This window comes from Benincasa hispida, chromosome 5 (assembly GCF_009727055.1).
Source record: "Benincasa hispida cultivar B227 chromosome 5, ASM972705v1, whole genome shotgun sequence".
Taxonomy (NCBI): Eukaryota; Viridiplantae; Streptophyta; class Magnoliopsida; order Cucurbitales; family Cucurbitaceae; genus Benincasa; species Benincasa hispida.
Genome location: NC_052353.1, coordinates 22,707,028 through 22,728,632, shown reverse-complemented (window position 1 = coordinate 22,728,632; position 21,605 = coordinate 22,707,028). Strand labels below are relative to the sequence as shown.

The window sequence follows — 21,605 nt, the reverse complement described above, 5'->3', positions numbered from 1 at the left end:
TCGACCTCACCCTATATATTCATTAACAATACAAACATACAATTTGTTTTTGATTTTTTATTTGTTAGGACAAATTCCGGGGCATGTTTGTTTCATATATTTTTCTAAGAGATTTTAGACAAACATTAAGTAACCTTGTTTGTTTAACAAAATTTCACTTTTTAAAATCCATTTGAGATGGGTTTTTTAATACTCTGCATAATGGTGCAATTTTTATCCGGGAAGATTGAATAGTAAAAATATAGCCTAATTAATTAATAAATGAATATCAATTGTTTATTACAATTAATTTTAATTAATTGTTAAATATAAATATATTATTTTAGACTTAATAAATTTCGACTACTACACTTATAATTAATATTTTTATGCTATATTAACTATTTAATATAAATTATTACTATTAATTATCAATATTCTAATTTAATTATATTAATTTAATTATTTTTAGTAATTAATTTAAATAATGTAATTATGTTCAATATAAAAGTATTCATTTATTTTTTATTTTAGTTGATTAAATAATTAATTAATATAACAATAAACTAAGTAATGCTAGATTTAATTGATGACTATTAAGGGTGTACATCTGTTAGTGTCAGTTTTGGGAGAAAAATCAACATGAAAATCGATCAGGAAAATTAGTTGGCAGTCGACCGCAGGTTAGTCTGCAGGTGGTTGATTATGTCAGTTTCCTATTTCTTTCTTCTTCTTCTCCCTCAATTAGATTAGAGGCAGAGAAAATCGAATACATTTTTCCATCAAAAAGCAAGAAAACTATATTGAAAAAAATTGTAGAAGAGAGAGCAAGAAAAGAGGTCATGGCGGCGGGGGTGGAAATGGAGAAGGGAGATGGAGATCAAATTGGGAATGTGAAGAAAAAAGATGTGGTAGGATAAGAAAGAGTAGCTATTTTTCTTTTTTCTTTTAAAAAACACTAATATACATCATGATCGGTTAGTCGGGGTGTCTTTTTTATGGAAGAACTGACCACCGACCAACCATGACCCCTTCCTATAGACCGATCAAGTTATGTATACCTTTAGTGATTATATTAATTAGTATATTGAATTTAATCAAGTAGTTATTTAATTTTGATTTCTATATTCAAAATAAAGATATTTAACTTTCAAACCTTACATATTCTACATATCCAAATAAAAATATTTATCTCAGATATTTAAAACTCAAACGTTGCGATCCAAAACTGGGCCAAATATTATTGTTTGGGTATTTGAAGGGGAAAAAGTATTATTCGGGAAAAAAAAACGTATAAAGGATAAATGGGCATCGACCAGAATAATTTTAGGGCGAAAGGAATTTAACAGCAGACAGGAAAAAAAGAAGAAGAAGGAAAGGGGTTTGAAGAAGACTTGAAGTCGGTTCTTTTCAGCTTTTGCCATTCCAATCGGAGCGACGACGAAGACGGAATCAGGGAGAGGAGGAGCGAAACAAATCCGCATCATTCCCTTCTCCTCAATCCCCATCGCCGGTGATACCTTCCACCGGATTCTCCTCAATCCATTCTGAGTCCTCAATCTGGATTGGAACTCCATCAACTGCGATTTCTGGTAATATATTACATGTATTTGTGCTTTCGTGTCCCATCCCCTTTCTGCTTCTAATTAGGGTTTCGATTACTCTTTACGTTACCACTGTCTCTATACTAGGGTTTTCGCTACTTTGTGGATATTTCCGTCCGTCTGCTTCCTCAATCAACCGTCCGGTTTGACCTTTTTTAGTCGTTCATACTTCGGTTTTCTTGTTTGATGCTTTGTGATTTATGGAAATGGAATAAGAAGCTGACTTCTCAAATCCAATGTCTTGATGTTTATTGATTGTTTATTGTATGCCTTATGTTAATGTTAACCGAAGTAATTTGTTTACAGAGTGAAGATTTTTCCTTGTTGATACAAGATGCCTCGGGATTTATCACGATCTCGATCACCTTCGTATAGGCGGAGGCATTCACCATCTCCCTTAGGGCATAGGTATACCAGGAGAAGTCGAAGAGACAGGAGCCGTTCACCGTATTCATCGTACAGCAGGTGATCCCGTTTATGTTTTTGGTTTTATTTACTTTCGATCAATCGATTGAATAATCTCCAACGAATTATGAAAAGATTGATGACACCATATCTTCCCACGCGGTGTGTATTTCACTGACATCGGAGTTTCTGCATGAATTTTGTCCCTTTTGCTGTAAATTTCCACCTTTTTTGATATGTAAATTTCCCCCTTTTGCGGTTTGTATTTTAGTTTTCTAAATTTACTTCTCTCTTGAACTTGTTCTGCGATGAGGTCAGAGAACTTTGTCTACACTAATTGCATGTTCGTTTACAGTTTTTTCTTATTATTATAATGTTGATAAGAAACAGTTCGGGTATATTTATTGCTGTATTTATTGGGTTTTCGTGTTCATTTTGTTGTTCAATTACATAAATGGATCATTATAAGTTCGGGTTTCTTGTACTTCCCTTTCTGTGAGTCATGTCTTTCAGATCTACATGACCTCTTTTATTGTTTATATGCTGATGACATGATCTTCATGACCTCTTTGATTTATTGGCTGATGAGTGGTTGTCTTGGTTTGTACTTGTGCTTTACTATTATGAATTTCACATGAAATTTCTGATTTTTTTGGCATAATTGTCAAGTACCTCCCGATGTTATTTAATCATTTGTTGGGATTGATGAGGGGGGGAGAAAATTTTTAGTCTTCGGGGGGAAAAACTCTAAAATGTGGTGAGAAGCAAACAGAATAGACATGATCTTGGTAAGAAAATGGTGAAATAAGTCAGTTCTTCCTATTACATGGGAAGTTATCAGGTTAAGGGTGCCGATGGTTGTCCTGTCATTGCTCGATTGTGACTTTGCTTCTTCATGTGATGTGATAAAAGATGGAGCTCACAAAGGTTTATTCTTAACAATGTATGAGGTAACTGTACGGTGCTAAGTGGTAGGCTAGCTTGATACATACCTATGTATAATATTATAATGAAGTCTTTATCTCTTGCTCAAATACTTCTATTCATTATACAGAAGAAAAAGCTGCTCAATTTCTCCAAGACGTAATAGAAGTCGTTCACGAACACCAAGACGCCATAGAAGTCGTTCTTCAATTTCAAGGAGTTACAAGAAGCAAAGACGGCGAAGTTCCTCATCATCTCTACACCGTAGATCTTCTAGTTCTAGCCTTGGATCCATTGAGCAAAAAAGTACCAGTGAAAAATTGAAAAAGGAGGAGGAAGAAAGAAAAAGGTATATTAACTGTCTCACTGGTTTTATGTTCTTTTTTCTGCTTCTCAATTGTCCTTGGGTTCATCTCAGAATCATTTAGTAGTTCGTTTAAGTACTTTGTGGGCATTAACCTTTTGAACCATGATAGATTATAGCATAACTAAGATACACGTTAGGATGGCGAAGTGAATTCTTGCCCTAAGTATCGCTATCAGTGTTATCTTTAAACACGAGTCAAAATAATGATTACCCTTTAGAAAGAGATTTAAAAGCGGAATCAGGATAATAATTTAATTGTTTACATGGAGAATCTTTAAATATTTTTTTTAATGAAAATTTAAAACTTTTTTCTTTCTTGTTGGAAGGACATGGGTTGATATTTCGTTTTTGCTGGTTCTTTTGTTAACTCATAAAATGAGAAACTGTCAGTTCCGCACTCCAGCTGGTCACCGTGTGTGTAATTCTGAAACAATAAAAATCTAATTGAGCTTTAGTTTAATATGGCTGTTCCAGAAATGCTGTCATTTTTCTGTAGTTGTGCATATGCTAGAACTCTCTATGTACCTGCATCTGCAGTGCATATGCTTGAGCTTGTGAATGAAGATTCTTTGAGATAATAATGGAACTATAGGCTCTAGGTGGATGATGATTCAATGTATTTGGAATTGCTCTCTAAAGATTATGATATCGTGTGAGCATTTTCTTTTTAATTTCACATTATAAAGGTCTTTAACTGATTTTCTTTTAGTATTGGAACTGATTGAAATTGGCTACAGATTTGTTTAATAATGTTACATTTCTGTGGGATCATCTTTCAGTTTTATCATTGCAATATTCTCATTGTTTCTATTGTTAATTAGAGCTATATATGTGTGTTATGGATGATCAAAAACAATATCTGTAAAATAGTACGTGGATGTTGCATTCTCATGGTCGTTTATATGGTGTACTGAAAATATTTATTATTTGATTGGTTTGGAACATCAAAGGAAGGTACTAGAACATTTTATTTATTTAATTTATGAGGCACCTTTATTATAGATGGAGTTAAGGGTATAAAATGACTTGAGTGAAAACCTAACTGTGGGATGTAGGCATTGTTTTGCTCAGAGTCCCCTTTTTCTTTAATTTCTATTGTATATACGGAATTGGAGAAATCTATATACTCTTTTGGAGTCTGAGGAGTCTAATAGTTTGATGCTTGAGAATCTGCTTGTGCTCCTGCTATGTGGAATTTTTATCCCATCTCTGACTTTTGCCTTTCCATCTAGTTATTTCTTATAGTATTGTTCGTATTGGATTGACTGGCTAATTTATATTCCTATAAAATCTCTAACTGATTTAAATTCGAGAAAGGGGTTTTAAGATGGGAGGAACTAATGTAGTATGTGGCTTATTCAATTGTTAGGTTGTTGTGAATAACATTCTGGTGTTATCATGCATGCCTATGTGAACGCCTAATATGAAATATTTGTACAGTCCGTCACATGTGAAGTTTAGATTGAATTTAATAGGCCTCTGGGAACCTCATTTTACATGAAATCCCTACTGTTTTAGTTTAAAGGGTCATAGCAAATGCAAAAATGGAAGATATTTTTTCACCATTTTGATGTTCTAGAGCTTAGATAAAAATTTCATTTTTTACATAAGAAAAAGAAAGTAATATACTCCCCATCAAAGAATGTTATAGTGTAAGGATTTGAGTTCTTCCAGTGATCGGTTTTAAAACTGCGACAGGTTACTTGACATTCTTCTCCACAGGATTTTCTGAAGGAAGATACTGCTATAGACTTGTTATATTTGATGATCAATTTGGTGCTTCGTTAATATGCTGTTCACCAGTTTTGTAACTCTTTTGTATGGATCAGGATTGAGTTAGAGGTATGCCCTAAAAGGATAAGCATGTTTTAGTGCTCTTATCGTCATGGAGGTTAGTTTGTTAATTTACTATATGCTTATATAAACCGGAAGAGGAAAAAACAACGGGCTGAGGCATGATAAAGTCAGTTGTCATTTAATTGTTGTTTGAATTGGAGGACGCTTCAGGTGGTGCATTTCACATATATCCGTGGTTAGCTGTTTTCTTAAATATTTATTTTTCTCTCAGGCGACAACAAGAGACCGAGGCCAAATTGCTGAAAGAAGAAACAGCAAAGAGGGTGGAAGAAGCAATTCGCAAGGAAGTTGAACAGAGCCTGAACTCCAATGATTTAAAAGTGGAAATAGACAAGAAGTTGGAGGAGGGACGGAAACGGCTTAACGAAGAAGTAACCGCTCAACTTGAGAAGGAAAAGGAAGCTGCTCTTGTTGAGGCCAGACGGAAAGAGGTACTACTAATTACTTATCTATTGCTAAATTTCTGTGAAAATATAGAGAAGAGAAGTCCAACTTTTGGGTATTGTGGTGTGGTTCGGTTCGGGTGGATGGATGTTTAAGAAAATTGTTTGGTCTGTAGGAACAAGCTAGAAAAGAGAAAGAAGAGGTAGAAAGAATGGTCGAGGAGAACAGGAGGAGAGTAGAGGAGGCTCAAAGAAGAGAGGCTTTAGAGAGACAAAAGAGAGAAGAGGAAAGATATAGAGAACTGGAAGAGCTACAAAGGCAAAAAGAAGAAGCTATTAAGAGGAAAAAACAGGAAGAAGAGGAACAGCGAATTAATCAGATGAAACTGTTGGGTAAAAACAAATCACGTCCCAAATTGTCATTTGCCATTGGCTCCAAATAAAAAGAAAAGAAATAATGTCAACAAGAAAGAAAAGTAAATGCTTAATTTTTTACCCCCTTGTGAATTTAGACTCGATTGTTGTCACACTTGTGTAATTTGGGATGACATTTTACTTAATGCCAGGCCGTCTTTCTTATGAAATTCACTCCTCTCCATGAAATTGCTTCGGCTATTTCTCCCACCCTCACTCCAAAAAGAAAAGAAGGAAAACAAAATCGAACAATAATAAATAATTGAGAAAAACTCGAGTATATGTTTGCCGTTGCATTGAATTATATAAGAATGGATTGCATATTGGGAATAGATCCATTTTTAATACAATCTTTCAACATCAAGTAGCAAAGGTATGTGATTGCAAATGATTGAATTATGCCTATTAACATTATGGGCTTTATTATACCTCTATCGTCCGGTATCGTTACAAATAAAGCAATCATACTCAAAGTAGTAGTAAATATAGTACAATGCAAAATAATTTGTAAATATAACAAAATTTTGATCTAACTCTCGAAGTGTATAAAGAATAGACATTGTTGACAGATTATATCTTTGATAAGAGTCTACCAACAATAAAGTCAATCATCTAGAAGTCTATCAACGATTAAGTTTAGTATTGATAGATTTTGTTATATTTGCACAACTCTAAAAATATTGCTATATGTTCATTGCAATTGTCCTTTTATGATTTGAATTGTTTGTTTAGATATTGACTAGTCATGTAGTTTCCATCAACATAACTTAAATACGACTTAAAATAGACGGATCAAAATATTACTTCCATTTCATCATATCTAACTAGTAATCTAGATTATATTGTCACAATATAGATCAATCTCTCTAGACTTTTATTTCTATAAGGTAAGGAATTTATCTCACCATTTAAGGTAGGACAATGCTACATAAAATGTTACCAAATTCTACCATTTCGTAATCATGCACGTTACTTATCTATCATTGGCTTCAGAAAATAACAAATTGATGTTAGATGTCACAATCATACTTCTCAGAAACTTGTAAGCAATTGTGAGGTACACAACTTTCAAAATGCTGTTGGTCTAATTGATCTATCTCACAAAGTCGACCCCTATTTTTTCTCTTTCGAAAATTGTTGGAAAATCTTTGAGAAAACATTTGTTTTAGGCTAGAAAGAGTATATAAGATAAATAGCATGACTTAGCATATAACTAAGGTAGGAAGGATTGATAACTAACCTTAACCTCCCTATAGTTTATTATAAAGAATAATGGATGTGTCACCCTCGCACATACAAAGTGGCGATTAATAAAAGACATGGAAAGTAATCCAACTCTAAAATGAAGTACATATAGCACACCACCATGGGTCTCAACCCAAAAAGAGATATCATTTGTTATGGCATGTGGCCATGGTCTCAACAAAAGATATGGAGAGATAATTGGGCTGAAATTGAGTAATCAAGTCAAGAAAGTTAAACTCCAAGCCACTTGACTCGAGAAGATATTGTCTCAACCCCAAAAGAGATGCCAAGATGCTGTTGCAAACACTCAACTAGAAGACCCGTGAAAGTAGCTTTGAGACACTACTTCATATCGTCTCAATGCTACGAAAAAAAAACTCCCAAATGTGTTTCATTCAACATTCTGGTTCCTTATGCCTAATGCTAGTAGTGTCGAGACACTATACACAAAGTAGAGACACCAAGATCGCATGCGCATAGAGATTTTTGTTCGTAACGTTTCAATGATCTTACTAGTGTTTCAACTCTATTACATATTTGACGATATTTTTCTTCTTTGTTCAGGCAGTGCCTCAAATCTGCCTTAAGGGGTTCAACGACATCCTTAGTGCTATGTGATCATATTTTTCTTTATGGCATTCATCAATATACACCTTGTTTCTTTACACTATCTTCAATTTTAGAGCTAAATAACTCGCGTAAATGGGAGTTATTAATAGTCAATATACTTTGATTGAAGGGGAATGGAAGAAGTAGAGTAAGAGGATATCGAAAAAGAGATGGAAGGTAGGGAAATGTTAGACTATTGAATGAAGAGAGAGGGAGGTAAAATGGGGTGTATGAATAGATAAATGGTTTATGTCCCTATACTAATGGGAAGAACGTGTTTTTTGAAAAGTTAAGGGTTTTAAAGCATCTTTTCAAAATTCAAAGGTGTTTTTGAAACAAAAAAAAACTAATGATTTTTCATCTATATACTAATAGTAAGTGTTTTATTTAACTTTTTTTAGTTTAAAAATCAAAAATATTTTTGAAACAAAAAACTAATGATTTTTCGTTCCATGTACTAACATTAAGTTTTTTTAACTTTTTTTTTTCCTTAATTTAAAAGTGTGACGAAACTTCTAAAAGTTTAGAAGTTTTTTTAATTAAAAAAACTTAATGGTTTCATAAAAAAGTGACGATAAGAATATTTTTGAATTTATTTTGAAATTTGTGTATTAATAAAATTTTTGAAGGTTTAAGACTATGTTCAAACAAAGTACAAAGCTCACTAGCATTTTCTATAATTTAGACTTCTTTTATTTCCCTGTTTTCACTCATTATTCTCTCTCTAAAATATCTCTTCATGTCTAATATTCAAAAAGTCGAAAAGCAAAAAGAGTTATCAAACAAGTATGATTTGGTTATTAAAAAAGGAGTTACCAAAGATATATGGTTTTATTATAAATATCATAAAAATGGATGCCCAATATTTAGTGTCCTAAAAACCATCTGTCAATTTTCATATTATTCATGTGCCTTGTAATAATTGATGCTTGGGGTCCATGTAAGTTCACATCCTATTTGTCACTTTGCCTATAAATAGTAGCATTTGGTGGATCTCAAAATAATCCACATTGTTGAAAAATTCACTTCAAAATTCCATTAATTTTCATATTATCCAAATTTATAATTTTAGTTATATTATGTTATATTATATAAATATATTATTATATTATATTTTCTCTATATCCGTGTTTTCGTTGTGCTCCTCAATTTCACAACTCGTTATCAACATGCGCCTTTCCATCGCTGAAGGTAGATCCTAGAGGTAGGTCGATTTTTTTCTTCTTTATTATAATTAATAAGTTAAATATTATTTTGCATATTTAGTAAATTAAATTTTAATATAAATACAATATTTTGTGATAGTGTTGCCATGACAAACCTTACAAAATTAGAATTCGCAGCTCTTGACATTAATGATAACAATTATTTGTCATGGGTGCTCGATGCCGAAATTCACTTGGATGTTATGAACTTGGGAGAAACAATTAAAGAAGGAAATACGACATCCAGTCAGGATAAAAGAAAAGCTATGATTTTCTTTCGTTATCATCTCCACGAGAGATTAAAAATGAAATATCTTACATTAAAATATCTCTGTATCTTGTGAAAAAATTTAAAAGAAAAGTATGATTATCAAAAGACAGTTATTCTTCCTAAAGCCCGTTATGAGTGGATGCATTTGAGGCTACAAGATTTTAAATCATTCCGTATTATTTAAAATCAGTTAGTTAAAAATTTTTGTTATGCGAAGAAAAAATTATTGATGCCGATATGTTAGAGAAGACATTTTCTATATTTAATATCTCAAATATGCTCCTACAACAACAATATCGAGAAAAAGGTTTTAAACAATATTCTGAATAAATTTCATTTCTTCTCGTGGCCGAACAAAATAACGAGTTATTGATGAAGAACCACAAATCTCGACCAACTAGAACAACAACATTCCTTGAAGTGAATGTTGTGAATGTTAATAATCGTGGTTGAGGTCGTGGTCGTGGTCGAGGTCATGACTGTGGTAGAGGAAGAAATAATAATTATTTTTCTGGTGGTCGTTCTAATCATTTAAATTTCAAAAGAACCACACAAAATGATGATCACAAAGGAAAAGCTCCACATGATAAGAGTTCAAAGAGTGTTGAAAATAAATGCTTCTGATGCAGAATGACTGGGAATTGATCATGTATCTGTTGTACGTCAAAATACTTAGTTGACCTCTATCAAGCCTCCCTGAAGGAAAAAGAGAAAAATGTGAAAGCAAATTTTGCATACCTAGATAATGACATATTTGACCCATCCCACATGATAAATTTGGATGTAGCAAATTTCTTTGAATCTCTTGAAGAGAAGATTGACACAGTTGATGGAACATCAACTGTTTCTTTTGACTTTGAGAATATCTAGACTTAATGTTATTGTTTTCTTTTATCTACCTTCATGTTTTTTTAAGTAATTTTGGTATATTTTAAGCGTTGTTTTTCTTATTGTAATTATTTTCTTTTAATGAAGAAATATGGATCATTTTCATATGTTGGGTGTTTAGAAAATGAGTAAAGAAGATCTATGTCCGGCAGAAACTGCAACTACACACACAATACTTACAAATAAAAAATACTTTTCCAAATTGACAATGCTGAAAGAAAAGTACATACAATATCAGGTTATACAAACTTGATCGAAGGTTTTGGAAAAGCAAATATTATTTTGCCTAAAGGAAAAAAATTTACAATTGACAATGCATTATTTTCTAGTTAATCAAACAGAAATCTTCTAAGTTTTAAAGATATACGTTGCAATGATTATCATATAGAGACTGATAGTAAGAATAATGTGGAATATCTATATCTTAGCTCAATTGTCTTAAATGAAAAACGTATATAGGAAAATTTTCCTGCTTTATCTTCTAGATTGTATTATACTTATATACGAGTAATTGAAACATATGCAACAATGAACCTAAAGTTCATGAATCTAGACATATTTACAATTTGGCATGACCAATTGAGTCATCCAGAATCTATAATGATGAAGAGAATTATTGAGAATTCAAATAGTCCCCCGTTGAAAAATCTTCAATCTAATGAATTATCATGTGATGCTTGCTCTCAAGGTAAATTAAGAATTAGACCATCACTAGCTAAAGTGAGGACTGAATTACTTGCATTTTTAGAACGAATTCATGGTGATATATGTAGACCTATTAACCCACCAAGTGGATCATTTAGATATTTTATGGTATTAATAGTTGCATCTAATAGATGGTCACACATGTGCTTATTATCAAGTCGAAATCTTGCATTTGCAAGATTACTTGCTCAAATAATTAAGTTAAGAGCACAATTTTCTGATTATATAATTAAGACCATTCGTCTTCATAATGCTGGTGAATTTACATCCTAAGCTTTTGATAATTATTGTATGTCAATTGAGATAAGTGTTGAACATCCTGTAACTCATATTCATACACGTGTTGAACATCCTGTAATTCATATTCATACACGTGTTGAACATCCTGTAATTCATATTCATACACAAAATGGTTTAGTAGAATCATTCATAAAACGTTTGCAATTAATTGTAAGACCATTACTTATGAAAGCTAAGCTTCCTTCATCTGTATGGGGACATGCTATTTTTCATGTAGCGTCACTTGTACGTATTAGACCAGTAGCTTATTATAAGTACTCGCTGTTACAATTAACTTATGGTCATGAGCCAAATATTTCCTATCTGAGAATTTTTAGGTGTGCAATATATGTTCCAATTACTCCACCACAACGCACTAAGATGGGTTCTCAAAGGAGGTTAGAAATATATGTTGGATATGATTCCTCATCAATTATTAACCCTAAAATCCAATAAACTAACATCCTAGGCTGACTTATGAGTCTTGAACTACATATAGAGACATATAGGGATTAATGTTCAAGATACAACCTAAAGGGTTTATAGTATAGGGGTAAAGTTGGGTACCTTATCCTAGTAACACGATAGATACAACACACTTTATATTTAATACAAACACAGTGATCCAATACGTTTGTGTAGGAGATACACGAGTAGGGATATCTTGGGGAATGAGTTTGCACGAGACTGGACCGTGAAATAGTAACCACTAGATGTAACTTTGTTGACTAGTTAGGTATCTATTTCAATAGGATGACCTAGGCAACTTAGTCTTACTCCTGAGTATATTATGAACTCCTGTTCGTGAGAGATTGTCCTTTGATTTGTATGGGTGAGAGTAGCCAGTTTTCCGACTCAATATGTCTACTATTTTGGGGATAAGACCGAGTGGGTAGCCGGGAACATAATCATATAAGATGGATTTCACTCCTTACCGACTTTAGGGTAAGTAGATGAGTGTTCCCTTAAGTGGTGTCTTTAGGACTTGAACAAAGGGCTCTACCCTCTCACTGGTCCGAGATGGGTTTCTATTTAATGGTTGAACCATAAACACATTGTTCATTAGAGAAGCACTGGTACTTGAGGATGTAGAGGCAACTTAAGGTAAAATGGTAATTTGACCTAAATGGTGTTATGAACACTCATAAAGGACTAACTTGCTGTTATTGGTCTATATATGTGGACATTATATGTAGTGAGAAGAGTGCATCTGTAGATCTTTAGTGGAGTGTACCCACAGTTAACGAATATTGATTAATTTGGTTAATGAGTTTAGTCAATTAATCTCACATCGTTGGAGCTTCTGATCTGTAGGTCTATGAGGTCCCCTTCCTAGCTTGTAAAGGGTATTGAGGTAATTTTTCATTAAATGGAACTTGAAATGTTCAAATTAAAAATTAGGATTTTTTTTTATATATGTTGATACATTTTAATATAAATTTTAATTTTAGGCTTTATTATTAATTCAGATATGATTCAAAATTAATAAATGAGAAAATGAAATATTTGAAAAGAGTTCAAATATTAATTTAATATGAATGAGATTCATATTGAAAACTATAGGTTAAAAATAATGTGCATTAGATGCACATTAAAACTATAGGTTAAATAAGAGAAATATATTTGAATATGATTGAAATGAGAAATTTAAATTAAATATGTGATATTTAATTAATTAATTATTTAATTTAAATGAATTTTTAATTTAATTAAATTGATTATATTAAAACTATAGGTTAAAATTAATGCACATTAGATGCGCATTAAAACTATAGGTTTTGTGAGAGGGAACCATTTAAATATGATTTAAATGGTTATTGTTTTTATTAATTTAATTTAATTAATTAAATAATTTAATTTAATTTAAGTAAATAAATAATTTTATTTAATCTTAATTAAATAAAATGTAACTCCCTACACATGAGAGTTATTAGAGATGTGGGATGAATTTCACGTCTCCTCACTTGAAAGACTAATTCATTGTCAACTTTGTTTCGGAGCTTCAATGGCGGCATCCGATGAGAAGACTATTTGTTCAGATCCTTTGTCTGAAACTCGAGCGAGTTTGGAAGGATTACGCCTCACTTATTCAACAATTCCATAAAATCGTATTATTGTGGAATCTTATGGAAATTTCGTTATTGTGACAAAATTTATAATTGGTAAATGTGATTTCTCTACTCATGTTTGAAAGGGGAGACAAATTATTTGGCTTTTAAGTTGTAATAGTAGTGAGTTTTGTGATTGTTATGCCAATAATATTGACTTGTTATACATTTGATACCATTTTAAATAGCATTTCAATTTTTAACTAGTATTGAATTGCTAATACAATTGGAACTAGACTACTACTAATGGTTTTTTTTCCTTTTTCTTTCAAAGTTGGCCAACTTTACATTTCGTTTAGGTATTATTAGTGTATAGGAGTTATATTCATCGATATAATTGTTACATACAATATGATCCTTCGCAAACGACTCGAAGTTGTAGTGGAACAAAATTACTATATTTTTATCCCAACAACTATACCTGTTAGATTCTATGGTATCTCATTGTGGGCTTGATCCTTTAGAGCTAAGATGAGTACTATATAGTCCAACCCTGCACTATATAAATCTACTAAGAACTATTTTTAAATAGATCCTCATTAAAAAAACAAAAACTATTTTAAATATGAAAGGAAGTCACAATTGCACTTTGAAAAAACAACTAAAATTTGATTTCTCTCTTGCAATTCTAGGGAGAAAGAGGTGCTATGTAATAATCTATTAAGTAAAATGGCTTCCAATTGTTTGTGAGATGGAAAGCTCATATTATCTAATATGATTACGAGTTCATGATGCCCAAACGGATATTTGATAAAAAAAAAAAAAAAAAATTAGAATCTGATCCAATAATAATAAATTTAAAGATACATTATCTTGAAGGACATATCGATGATCCTACATTGAAGAAATCAAGAGATGTCACAATTTAAATCAGACAGATGAACTACTACTTCTTTCGTTGTCTATTGACAATTGTTTTGAGATTTAACCCTTAGATAAAATACAAATAATTTAAGGGAATTTTCAAAAAATAGAAAAATAAAAAAAAAACTATTTACACAAAATAGCAAAATTTAATCATTTTAGACTTTGTCAGTTTCTATCACTTATAGATACTGATATCTATCTGTATATTTTCTGCTATTTTTATAAATATTTTTAACTTTTTTTTTATCTATAAAAATTTCCAATAATTTATGTATTATGATTCAACCAAAGCACCAAGAAAAAAAACCAAAATTTCCACAATTCCACTAACCAAGTGTGAGAGCACTAACTTTTGGTAGTGACTTCCACACTATGCCTTGCTTTCTTTACCTATTTCTACCACTATCTCTATTTTATTATTTTGATTGGTTTTCTTTTGCTTAAACAAAAATAAACAAATACTCACTCTCTATAAAAATCCCTACTAGGGCGTGTGCTCTCCACAAGCAAATTAACATTTTTTTCTTCTTTTTTTTTGGATATATTCAAAATCATATAGTTCAAAACTATGGCTTCTTTCCATGCAGAAGCTTCTGAGTCTGGCAGTGTTGATTATACTCAACGAGCTCAGTGGCTCCGAGCAGCAATTCTCGGGGCCAACGATGGGCTCGTCTCCGTTGCGTCGCTGATGATGGGCGTCGGAGCTGTGAAGCCCGACGCCAAAGCCATGCTTATTGCTGGATTTGCGGGGCTGGTCGCTGGAGCTTGTAGTATGGCCATCGGAGAGTTTGTCTCGGTTTACACCCAATACGACATAGAGAAAGCTCAGATGAAGAGAGATGGGAAGGAAAAGAATGTAACGTGAAAGCCATCTTTTCATTAGCTTTCAGGAAAATTATTTCAAATGATAAAACTGTTGATAATGTTTATAAACTATAATAAAATTTTATAATTATCAATGATAGCCGCTGATAGACAGGCACTGATAGAAGTCTATCGACGTCTATCAGCGGCTATAATTGATCGTTCAAAAATGTTGTTATATTTTGTAAATATTTTGTATCATTTTTCTATATTTGAAAACAATCCTAGCTTTTATTTATTTTTTTTTTAAGAAAACATTTGGATTATTAGTCAAAATTTTAAAATTTAACCAAGTCTTCAAAAACTATATTTTTTAAAATTTTAAATTTAAGATTGAAAGCATTGGTAGAAAATAAATAAGTTAAGAAGAGAAAAATATATGGATAAAAATAGTGTTTATAAGCTTACTTTCAAGACAAAAATTTCAGTAAATATGCTTTTTTGTCGCTCAAATTAGTCAACTTTTAAGTTTAGGAATACTTTAGAAACAAGGAACTCATGATTTCCATTCCCATATCAATGACGGTATTCTTTTATTAAATTTAAGGATATTATTAAAACTTTTAGAAATCAAGGAGTATTTTTTTAAAACAAAGTATTAACTCCTAATGGTTTTCATCTCAAACGAACCGTAAAGATATTTTTGGCCTTTTATTAAAAGTTGTATGGTATTTCTGAAATTTTTAAAAGTCTTAAGAGAGTATTTTCAAAACAAAGTACAACCTTCAAGAATATTTTCTATAAGGATAATTGCAATTGATAGCATTTTTAGGAATAATAATCAAGTGTATAACATCATTTAAAAAAATTGCAAATGTAGACAAGTCTATCAACAATAGACTTATATCGTTAATAGACTTCAAAGTCTATTAGCGATAGACTTCTGTTGTTGATAGACTCCTACCAGTGATATGGTCTATCACTAATAGACCCCTACCAATAATTTCGTCTATCACTAATAGACTATTTAAATTTGGTCATATTTGTAATTTTTTTATATTATGTTATATCTGTTAATATTTTGGGTCTAATATCTATATTTGTAACTGTCCCTTCCTATAATTTAGCCTTAATTTTAAAAAACAATAATAAGATGTAGCTATGAATCATTCTTTAAAGACTATTTACAAATATAGAAAAATGAACAAAAATATTTACAAATATAGTTGAGTTTCACTAATAGATACATATAATAGTCTATTGTGGTCAAAGGTAGATACTTTGCCATTATTTATAAATTTTGTAAGTAGTTTTGTAATTTAAAATAATTTCATTCAATTTTATTTTAAAGTTTATTTTGTCAAATGATAAATTTTTATTGAGTAATTGGCTGGTTGCATAAAAATAGGTAGAAGTCCACGGAGTTGTTTTTTTTTTTTTTTTTTTTTTTCATTTTAAAAACACAACCCAAAAAAGGATACAAGTAAATATAAGACAAGCTAATATATTATTCTTCCTACATCTTCAGAATAGCATGCAACCAAACCACCAGGCCGAGGAGGAAGAGAAGCTGCCAAATCCGCTACAGGCAGCGCTTGCATCGGCGATAGCATTTTCGGTCGGTGCAGTCATTCCGTTGCTGGCAGCGGTCTTTATCCGAGACCATAAGGTGAGGCTGGGCGTGGTCGCAGCGGTGGCGAGCTTGACGCTGGTGGTTTTCGGGGTAGTCGGAGCCATCTTGGGGAGAACTCCGGTGATGAAATCGGCGGCAAGAGTGCTTGTTGGAGGGTGGATGGCTATGGCCATTACTTTTGGCCTTACAAAGCTGCTTGGGTCTAAGGGACTGTGAAAGCTTTATTAGTCTTTAGAAATAAATTGTGTTGTGTTTATGTTTTTATTTTCAATATGCATGAGCTTAAAACTTTGAAGCAGCTCCCTTTAATCAGTCTAACAAATAAATTATGTTGGCCAGGTGAAAATGTGTGGCTTTTTTTCTTTTCTTTCTACAAGAAGCAACCCTAATGAACTTTTTTTTTCCCAATGAAATGTTCCTAAATGTTTAGTAATTTTTGTTTTAACTTTAATATATATATTTTTGTTGAATGAGAAATTTTGGATCAATCACAAATTATCGTGTTATTTATTGAATTAATGACGAAATTATGAAAGATTGAATATTATTAAAGAGTTGATATGTGTTCAAATTGAAATTGATAACTTGACAAATCCTAATAGTGCCACATGTTTTGTTTTGACGGTTGGATCGAATAAAATAATGGAGAATTGGAGATATAACAAGATTTTAAGTTTCAATTGGAAAAAAGACAAAACTGAAAATTAATAGAATTTTCAACAAAGCGGTTGGAGAACACATAATTTGTAAAAAAGTAGTATTTTTCAAATTCCTGGTTTGCCCTCAATGAGCGCTTGATACATACGTTGTAATGGTGAAAGATAATTGTAAAACCGATTATATATAAACAAACTAAACCCATTTAAATAAATAATCCTTATTTTCTCCCAAAATATCTCTTTCGTATCTATTTTTCTTTGCGGATTTGGTATAATCTATTATTTTTCAATTTCTTTTAACTTTTTATTATAAGATTCCATTTTTATCTAAATCTTTGTTTATTTGTCTATTTTCATCATTTTTCAATTCATGTATTTATATCGTATATCACATTTTATTTCTTGTTATATATTATATTATTCTTAAGTGTTTTTTTGTTTGTTTATTTCATAAACATCATTTTTCACGATTCCAGACTTACTAATTTTCTCTACCAATGTCGCGGTAATTAACTAATATATGTTGAGATTTAACTGATTTACATTTATACATATAATGTAATGTTAATGTGAAGTTATGAGTTTTAACCATCATTTTTCATGATTATTGATTATAACATAATATTGTATCTTACTGATTTTTCTCCACCTATGTCTTGGTATGTTTAGTAATTAACTAATATATATTTTCGTAATAATATGAAACTATGAGATTTAACTAATCTACATATACACATATAATATACTTGTAGTGTGAAACTATCAAATTTTAACCATCATTTTTCATAACAAGTTAGATTTATAGTGGATTAGATTATAATAGAATAGATGTTTGAAATCTAATAAATTAGATTTACAGTATATTAAATTTAAATATTTCAGTTTTTAAATTTTTGGATTAGAGATTTTTAATGTACGTCTTGAGTTCATAATTTTGAAAGTTTAATGTATTTCTTTTAATTTTGGATTTGTAGAGACAAAATTGAATTTATTGGAGAAGATAATTATTTTATAAAAATATGGAAGATATTTGGATATTTAGAATTTAAGAGGGAAGAAAGAAGTTTGAATATATACATATATATATATACAATTGAAAAACAAGAAAATCAACATTAACAAAAACAAAAAACCAAAATCAACATTAAAAAAACAAAAGTAAAATCAAAATTTTAAAAATAAAATTCAATATTTTAAAATTTTGTTTTTAGAGTTATTTATTATTATTTTTAAATCAAAACCTAACCTAATTTATTTAGCTACAGCGTTGCACAGAACCTCCATCTCTCAACTTTCTTCTCCTCCCCCGCGTGAAGACAACCAACAGTCGTGCTTCAAGATTCAGCCACCATCGTTTGCAGTCTACCACATGTGTTGTCAGACTGTCGCCATTGAGGAAGATAGCTCTAATAAGTATCATGGATCTTTAGTTTCAAAACTCAAATCTCCGTGCTGAATTTGTGAATTTTGGAATCTACAAGTGTTTGGTGAAAATTGAATTTTAAAAAGAAAAATGACTTTTGAGAATCCCATATCGGTTAAGTTGGGAAGTGAAGTCTCCTTAATATACTCCCATTTGGATCTTAGATTTGGGTCTTAAGAGGTACACATATTTTAAAGGTAGTGAGGAGATAGATCAATGTGACCCCACACGTGCTCACAAATGTGACTACGTATGTGTGATTTTTTTTTTTTGAAAAATTATTTTTATTTTATTATTATTTTCTTAATGCTCCACATGTCGTAATGAGCGCCAAGTCTTCAACGCGCACGTTTAGTGACTACACATAATTTGCAGCTCTGCACATTCAGTGGTCGAGAGTTGTTTATGGTTGTTACTGTTGGCTCTTTGCACCCAAAAGGCACAAGCCTTCAGCTTTTTCAAACCATCTCAGTCATTTAGGTTACTCTCTACTCTCCTTTCTCAACCCTCTTTTTCTAGTTTTTTATTCTTCCAATCGTTTTTTCAAGCAATTGAGTTTGAACGGTGTGAGTTTTCCGGTCGGTGACGATGCATTTCCGATCGAGACCTTTTTTAGGCTGCTTTATCCTGGGGACGACGTGACAATACCGTTGAACTGCTTGCACACCTGGGTAGAGCTACGAAACGTGTTAAAGAGTGCGAGATCCGTGACTCAGCCCTTGACGAGTTTTTTTTTTTTGCAGGTTCCATATTTTTTATGATCGTCGGTTCCTGACTGTTCGATGTTGTTAAGTTTCACCATCAGAGGATGGTCGGTATTAACATCTTTAAGATATTTCGATCTGTCAATTCTATAATGGCCCTCACAAGCAACAACGACATTATGACATCCAACCTGAACCGTCCATTCCGGTTCGAAGGAGTGAACTTCAAACGACGAAAGCAGAAGATGCTGTTATTCCTTACTGTCAAGAAAGTTACCTACGCTTGTATCATGATTAAGCCAACCATCTCGATAGAAGATCCATCTAAACAAAAAATAAAAGAAGTTACCGATTGGGAAGAGAAATATTTTTTTATGTAAAAACTTTATATTAGATGGTTTGACTAATGATCTTTATGATTACTACAACACGATGAAGATAGCAAAGGAAGTCTAGGGCTATTGAGGTTGATGCCCTAAATTTTATAGGGTCCTATAGTTTGTAATTTTAATGTACAAATAGTTTATTTATGTAATAAAATATGTGATGTTTTATTTCAAAATTAATTACATTAACTACAAACCAATAAACTAACATCCAAGGTTATCTTTATAGCTTAAACATGTATGTAGAGACATACAGGTGGATCATGTTTAGGTGATAACCTAAATGATCTGTAGTAGATGGATAAAGTTGGGTATCTTATCCTCGTGATACTACGAGTATGACTCACTTTGTAGATGTTACAATTGTTGTAAAGTGCTACAAATGATCTGATCCTGATCATTCATGTAGAGGCATGTGAGTGGGGATATTCTATACAAAGAAGTTTGTATAAGACCGGACCACAGAATATTTAGTCTCATTATATAACGTCGTTCATAATAGTGACTTTCATTTCACATGATCATAGGTGACATGACCTGAATCCTGAGTGAGTTGTGAACTTCTACCTATGAAGGCGATCCTTTGATTTGTATGGATAAGAGTGGCCAAATCACTGACTCAACAAGCCTACCATTTTGGGGATTCGTCTGATTGGAGAGTTGAGAACATAGCTACACTAGAAGGAATTTACTCCTTCCCCAATGCCGGGACAAGTAGATAAAAATTGCTCCCTTAAGGGCTGATTCTAAGGCTTGAACAATGTGGCGCCATACCCTCTCCTGGCCCGAGAGGGGTTTGATCATAGTTGGACTATTATTTATTGTTCATTAGAGGGATTAATGGTACTTAAGAAGTTAAATGTAACTACAGGGGCAAAACGGTAATTTGGCCCAGCTGTACTTATTAGCAATTTGTGAAGGGTCATCATACTATTGATTGGTTATATCTAATGGACGCAGAAGTATATCTGTAGTGCGAAGAGTGCAGTTGTCGATCTTTAGTGAAATGCCCGACAATTAACAAATGGTGAATAACCTAATTAAAGGAGTTTAATTAATTATTCAAATACCATTAGAACTTCAAGCTACAGGTTTATGAAGTCCCTTTTGTAGCTCAATGGGAATTAATTGGAATCAATTTTTGGATTAATTTGAATTGTTCAAATTAATTGAGGGAATTAATTATATATATAATATAATTGGTATAATATATTTGATACATTATAATATAAAGTTTATTTAGAGGAATTAAATATTTGAATATGATTCAAATATTAATTATATGAATTTGATTCATATAATTAAATTTAATATAAATGCCATTGGTGAGAGAATAGAAACTATAGATTATATTGTATTTGATACAATATAAATCTATAGGTTATGTGTTTTATTTGATATAACATATATTTTAATATATATATTATATGATAAGGTAGTTATCATATAAATATATATTAGATTGATCTCTTCCACAAGAGATAGATACATAGAAAAGTTATGTGAGAATGTGAGAAAATCTTATCTCTTCCTCTCAATACTCTAAAAAACCTCCAAAATAACCAGAGCCCATAAAACTCTCGGATTCTAATCTAGAGAATATAGAGGAAGCTTTTGTCGTGGTGTCTTTGTTAACGGTTAGAGGGTTTGAGATTGTTCATGATAAGTTTTGGAGAAGGAATTTCGTGAAAAAAAGTTCTTCAAGGGTAAGGTTTCCTAAACCCTTTTATCTATAATTTCTATTTTAAAGCATGCTGCAATTTTCTTTTAAATGCATAATCTATTTTTTTTACTGTAAAATTTATGTTCTATAAATTTTAGATATTTGGTTCGATCCCAGGCAGATGAAGGAGGAAATAACAATCGTGTACACGATTGGGCAAGTG

At 31.6% G+C, this 21,605-nt stretch overlaps 2 protein-coding genes across 5 annotated transcripts; both read left to right on the top strand.

The window, feature by feature from the left end:
* Nucleotides 1–1,265: 1,265 nt before the first annotated feature.
* LOC120078392 (uncharacterized protein At1g10890) lies at nucleotides 1,266–6,111 on the top strand. Of its 4 annotated transcripts, none has more exons than XM_039032660.1 (6): nucleotides 1,266–1,571; nucleotides 1,890–2,048; nucleotides 2,830–2,931; nucleotides 3,043–3,261; nucleotides 5,348–5,567; nucleotides 5,696–6,111. In XM_039032660.1, exons 2-6 carry the CDS (start codon nucleotides 1,918–1,920, stop codon nucleotides 5,960–5,962), a joined length of 939 nt encoding a protein of 312 aa, XP_038888588.1. In that variant the 5' UTR covers nucleotides 1,266–1,571; nucleotides 1,890–1,917; the 3' UTR covers nucleotides 5,963–6,111. The 4 variants fall into 4 exon arrangements, with proteins under 4 accessions (XP_038888588.1, XP_038888586.1, XP_038888585.1 ...); XM_039032658.1 differs by lacking the exon at nucleotides 2,830–2,931 and adding an exon at nucleotides 1,671–1,726 and having other exon boundaries at nucleotides 1,268–1,571; XM_039032657.1 differs by lacking the exon at nucleotides 2,830–2,931 and having other exon boundaries at nucleotides 1,271–1,571.
* Nucleotides 6,112–14,633: 8,522 nt separating this feature from the next.
* Nucleotides 14,634–16,909, top strand: LOC120078633 (vacuolar iron transporter homolog 2.1-like). The gene is made up of 2 exons (XM_039032921.1): nucleotides 14,634–14,966; nucleotides 16,443–16,909. Exons 1-2 carry the CDS (start codon nucleotides 14,679–14,681, stop codon nucleotides 16,761–16,763), a joined length of 609 nt encoding a protein of 202 aa, XP_038888849.1. The 5' UTR covers nucleotides 14,634–14,678; the 3' UTR covers nucleotides 16,764–16,909.
* Nucleotides 16,910–21,605: the final 4,696 nt, after the last annotated feature.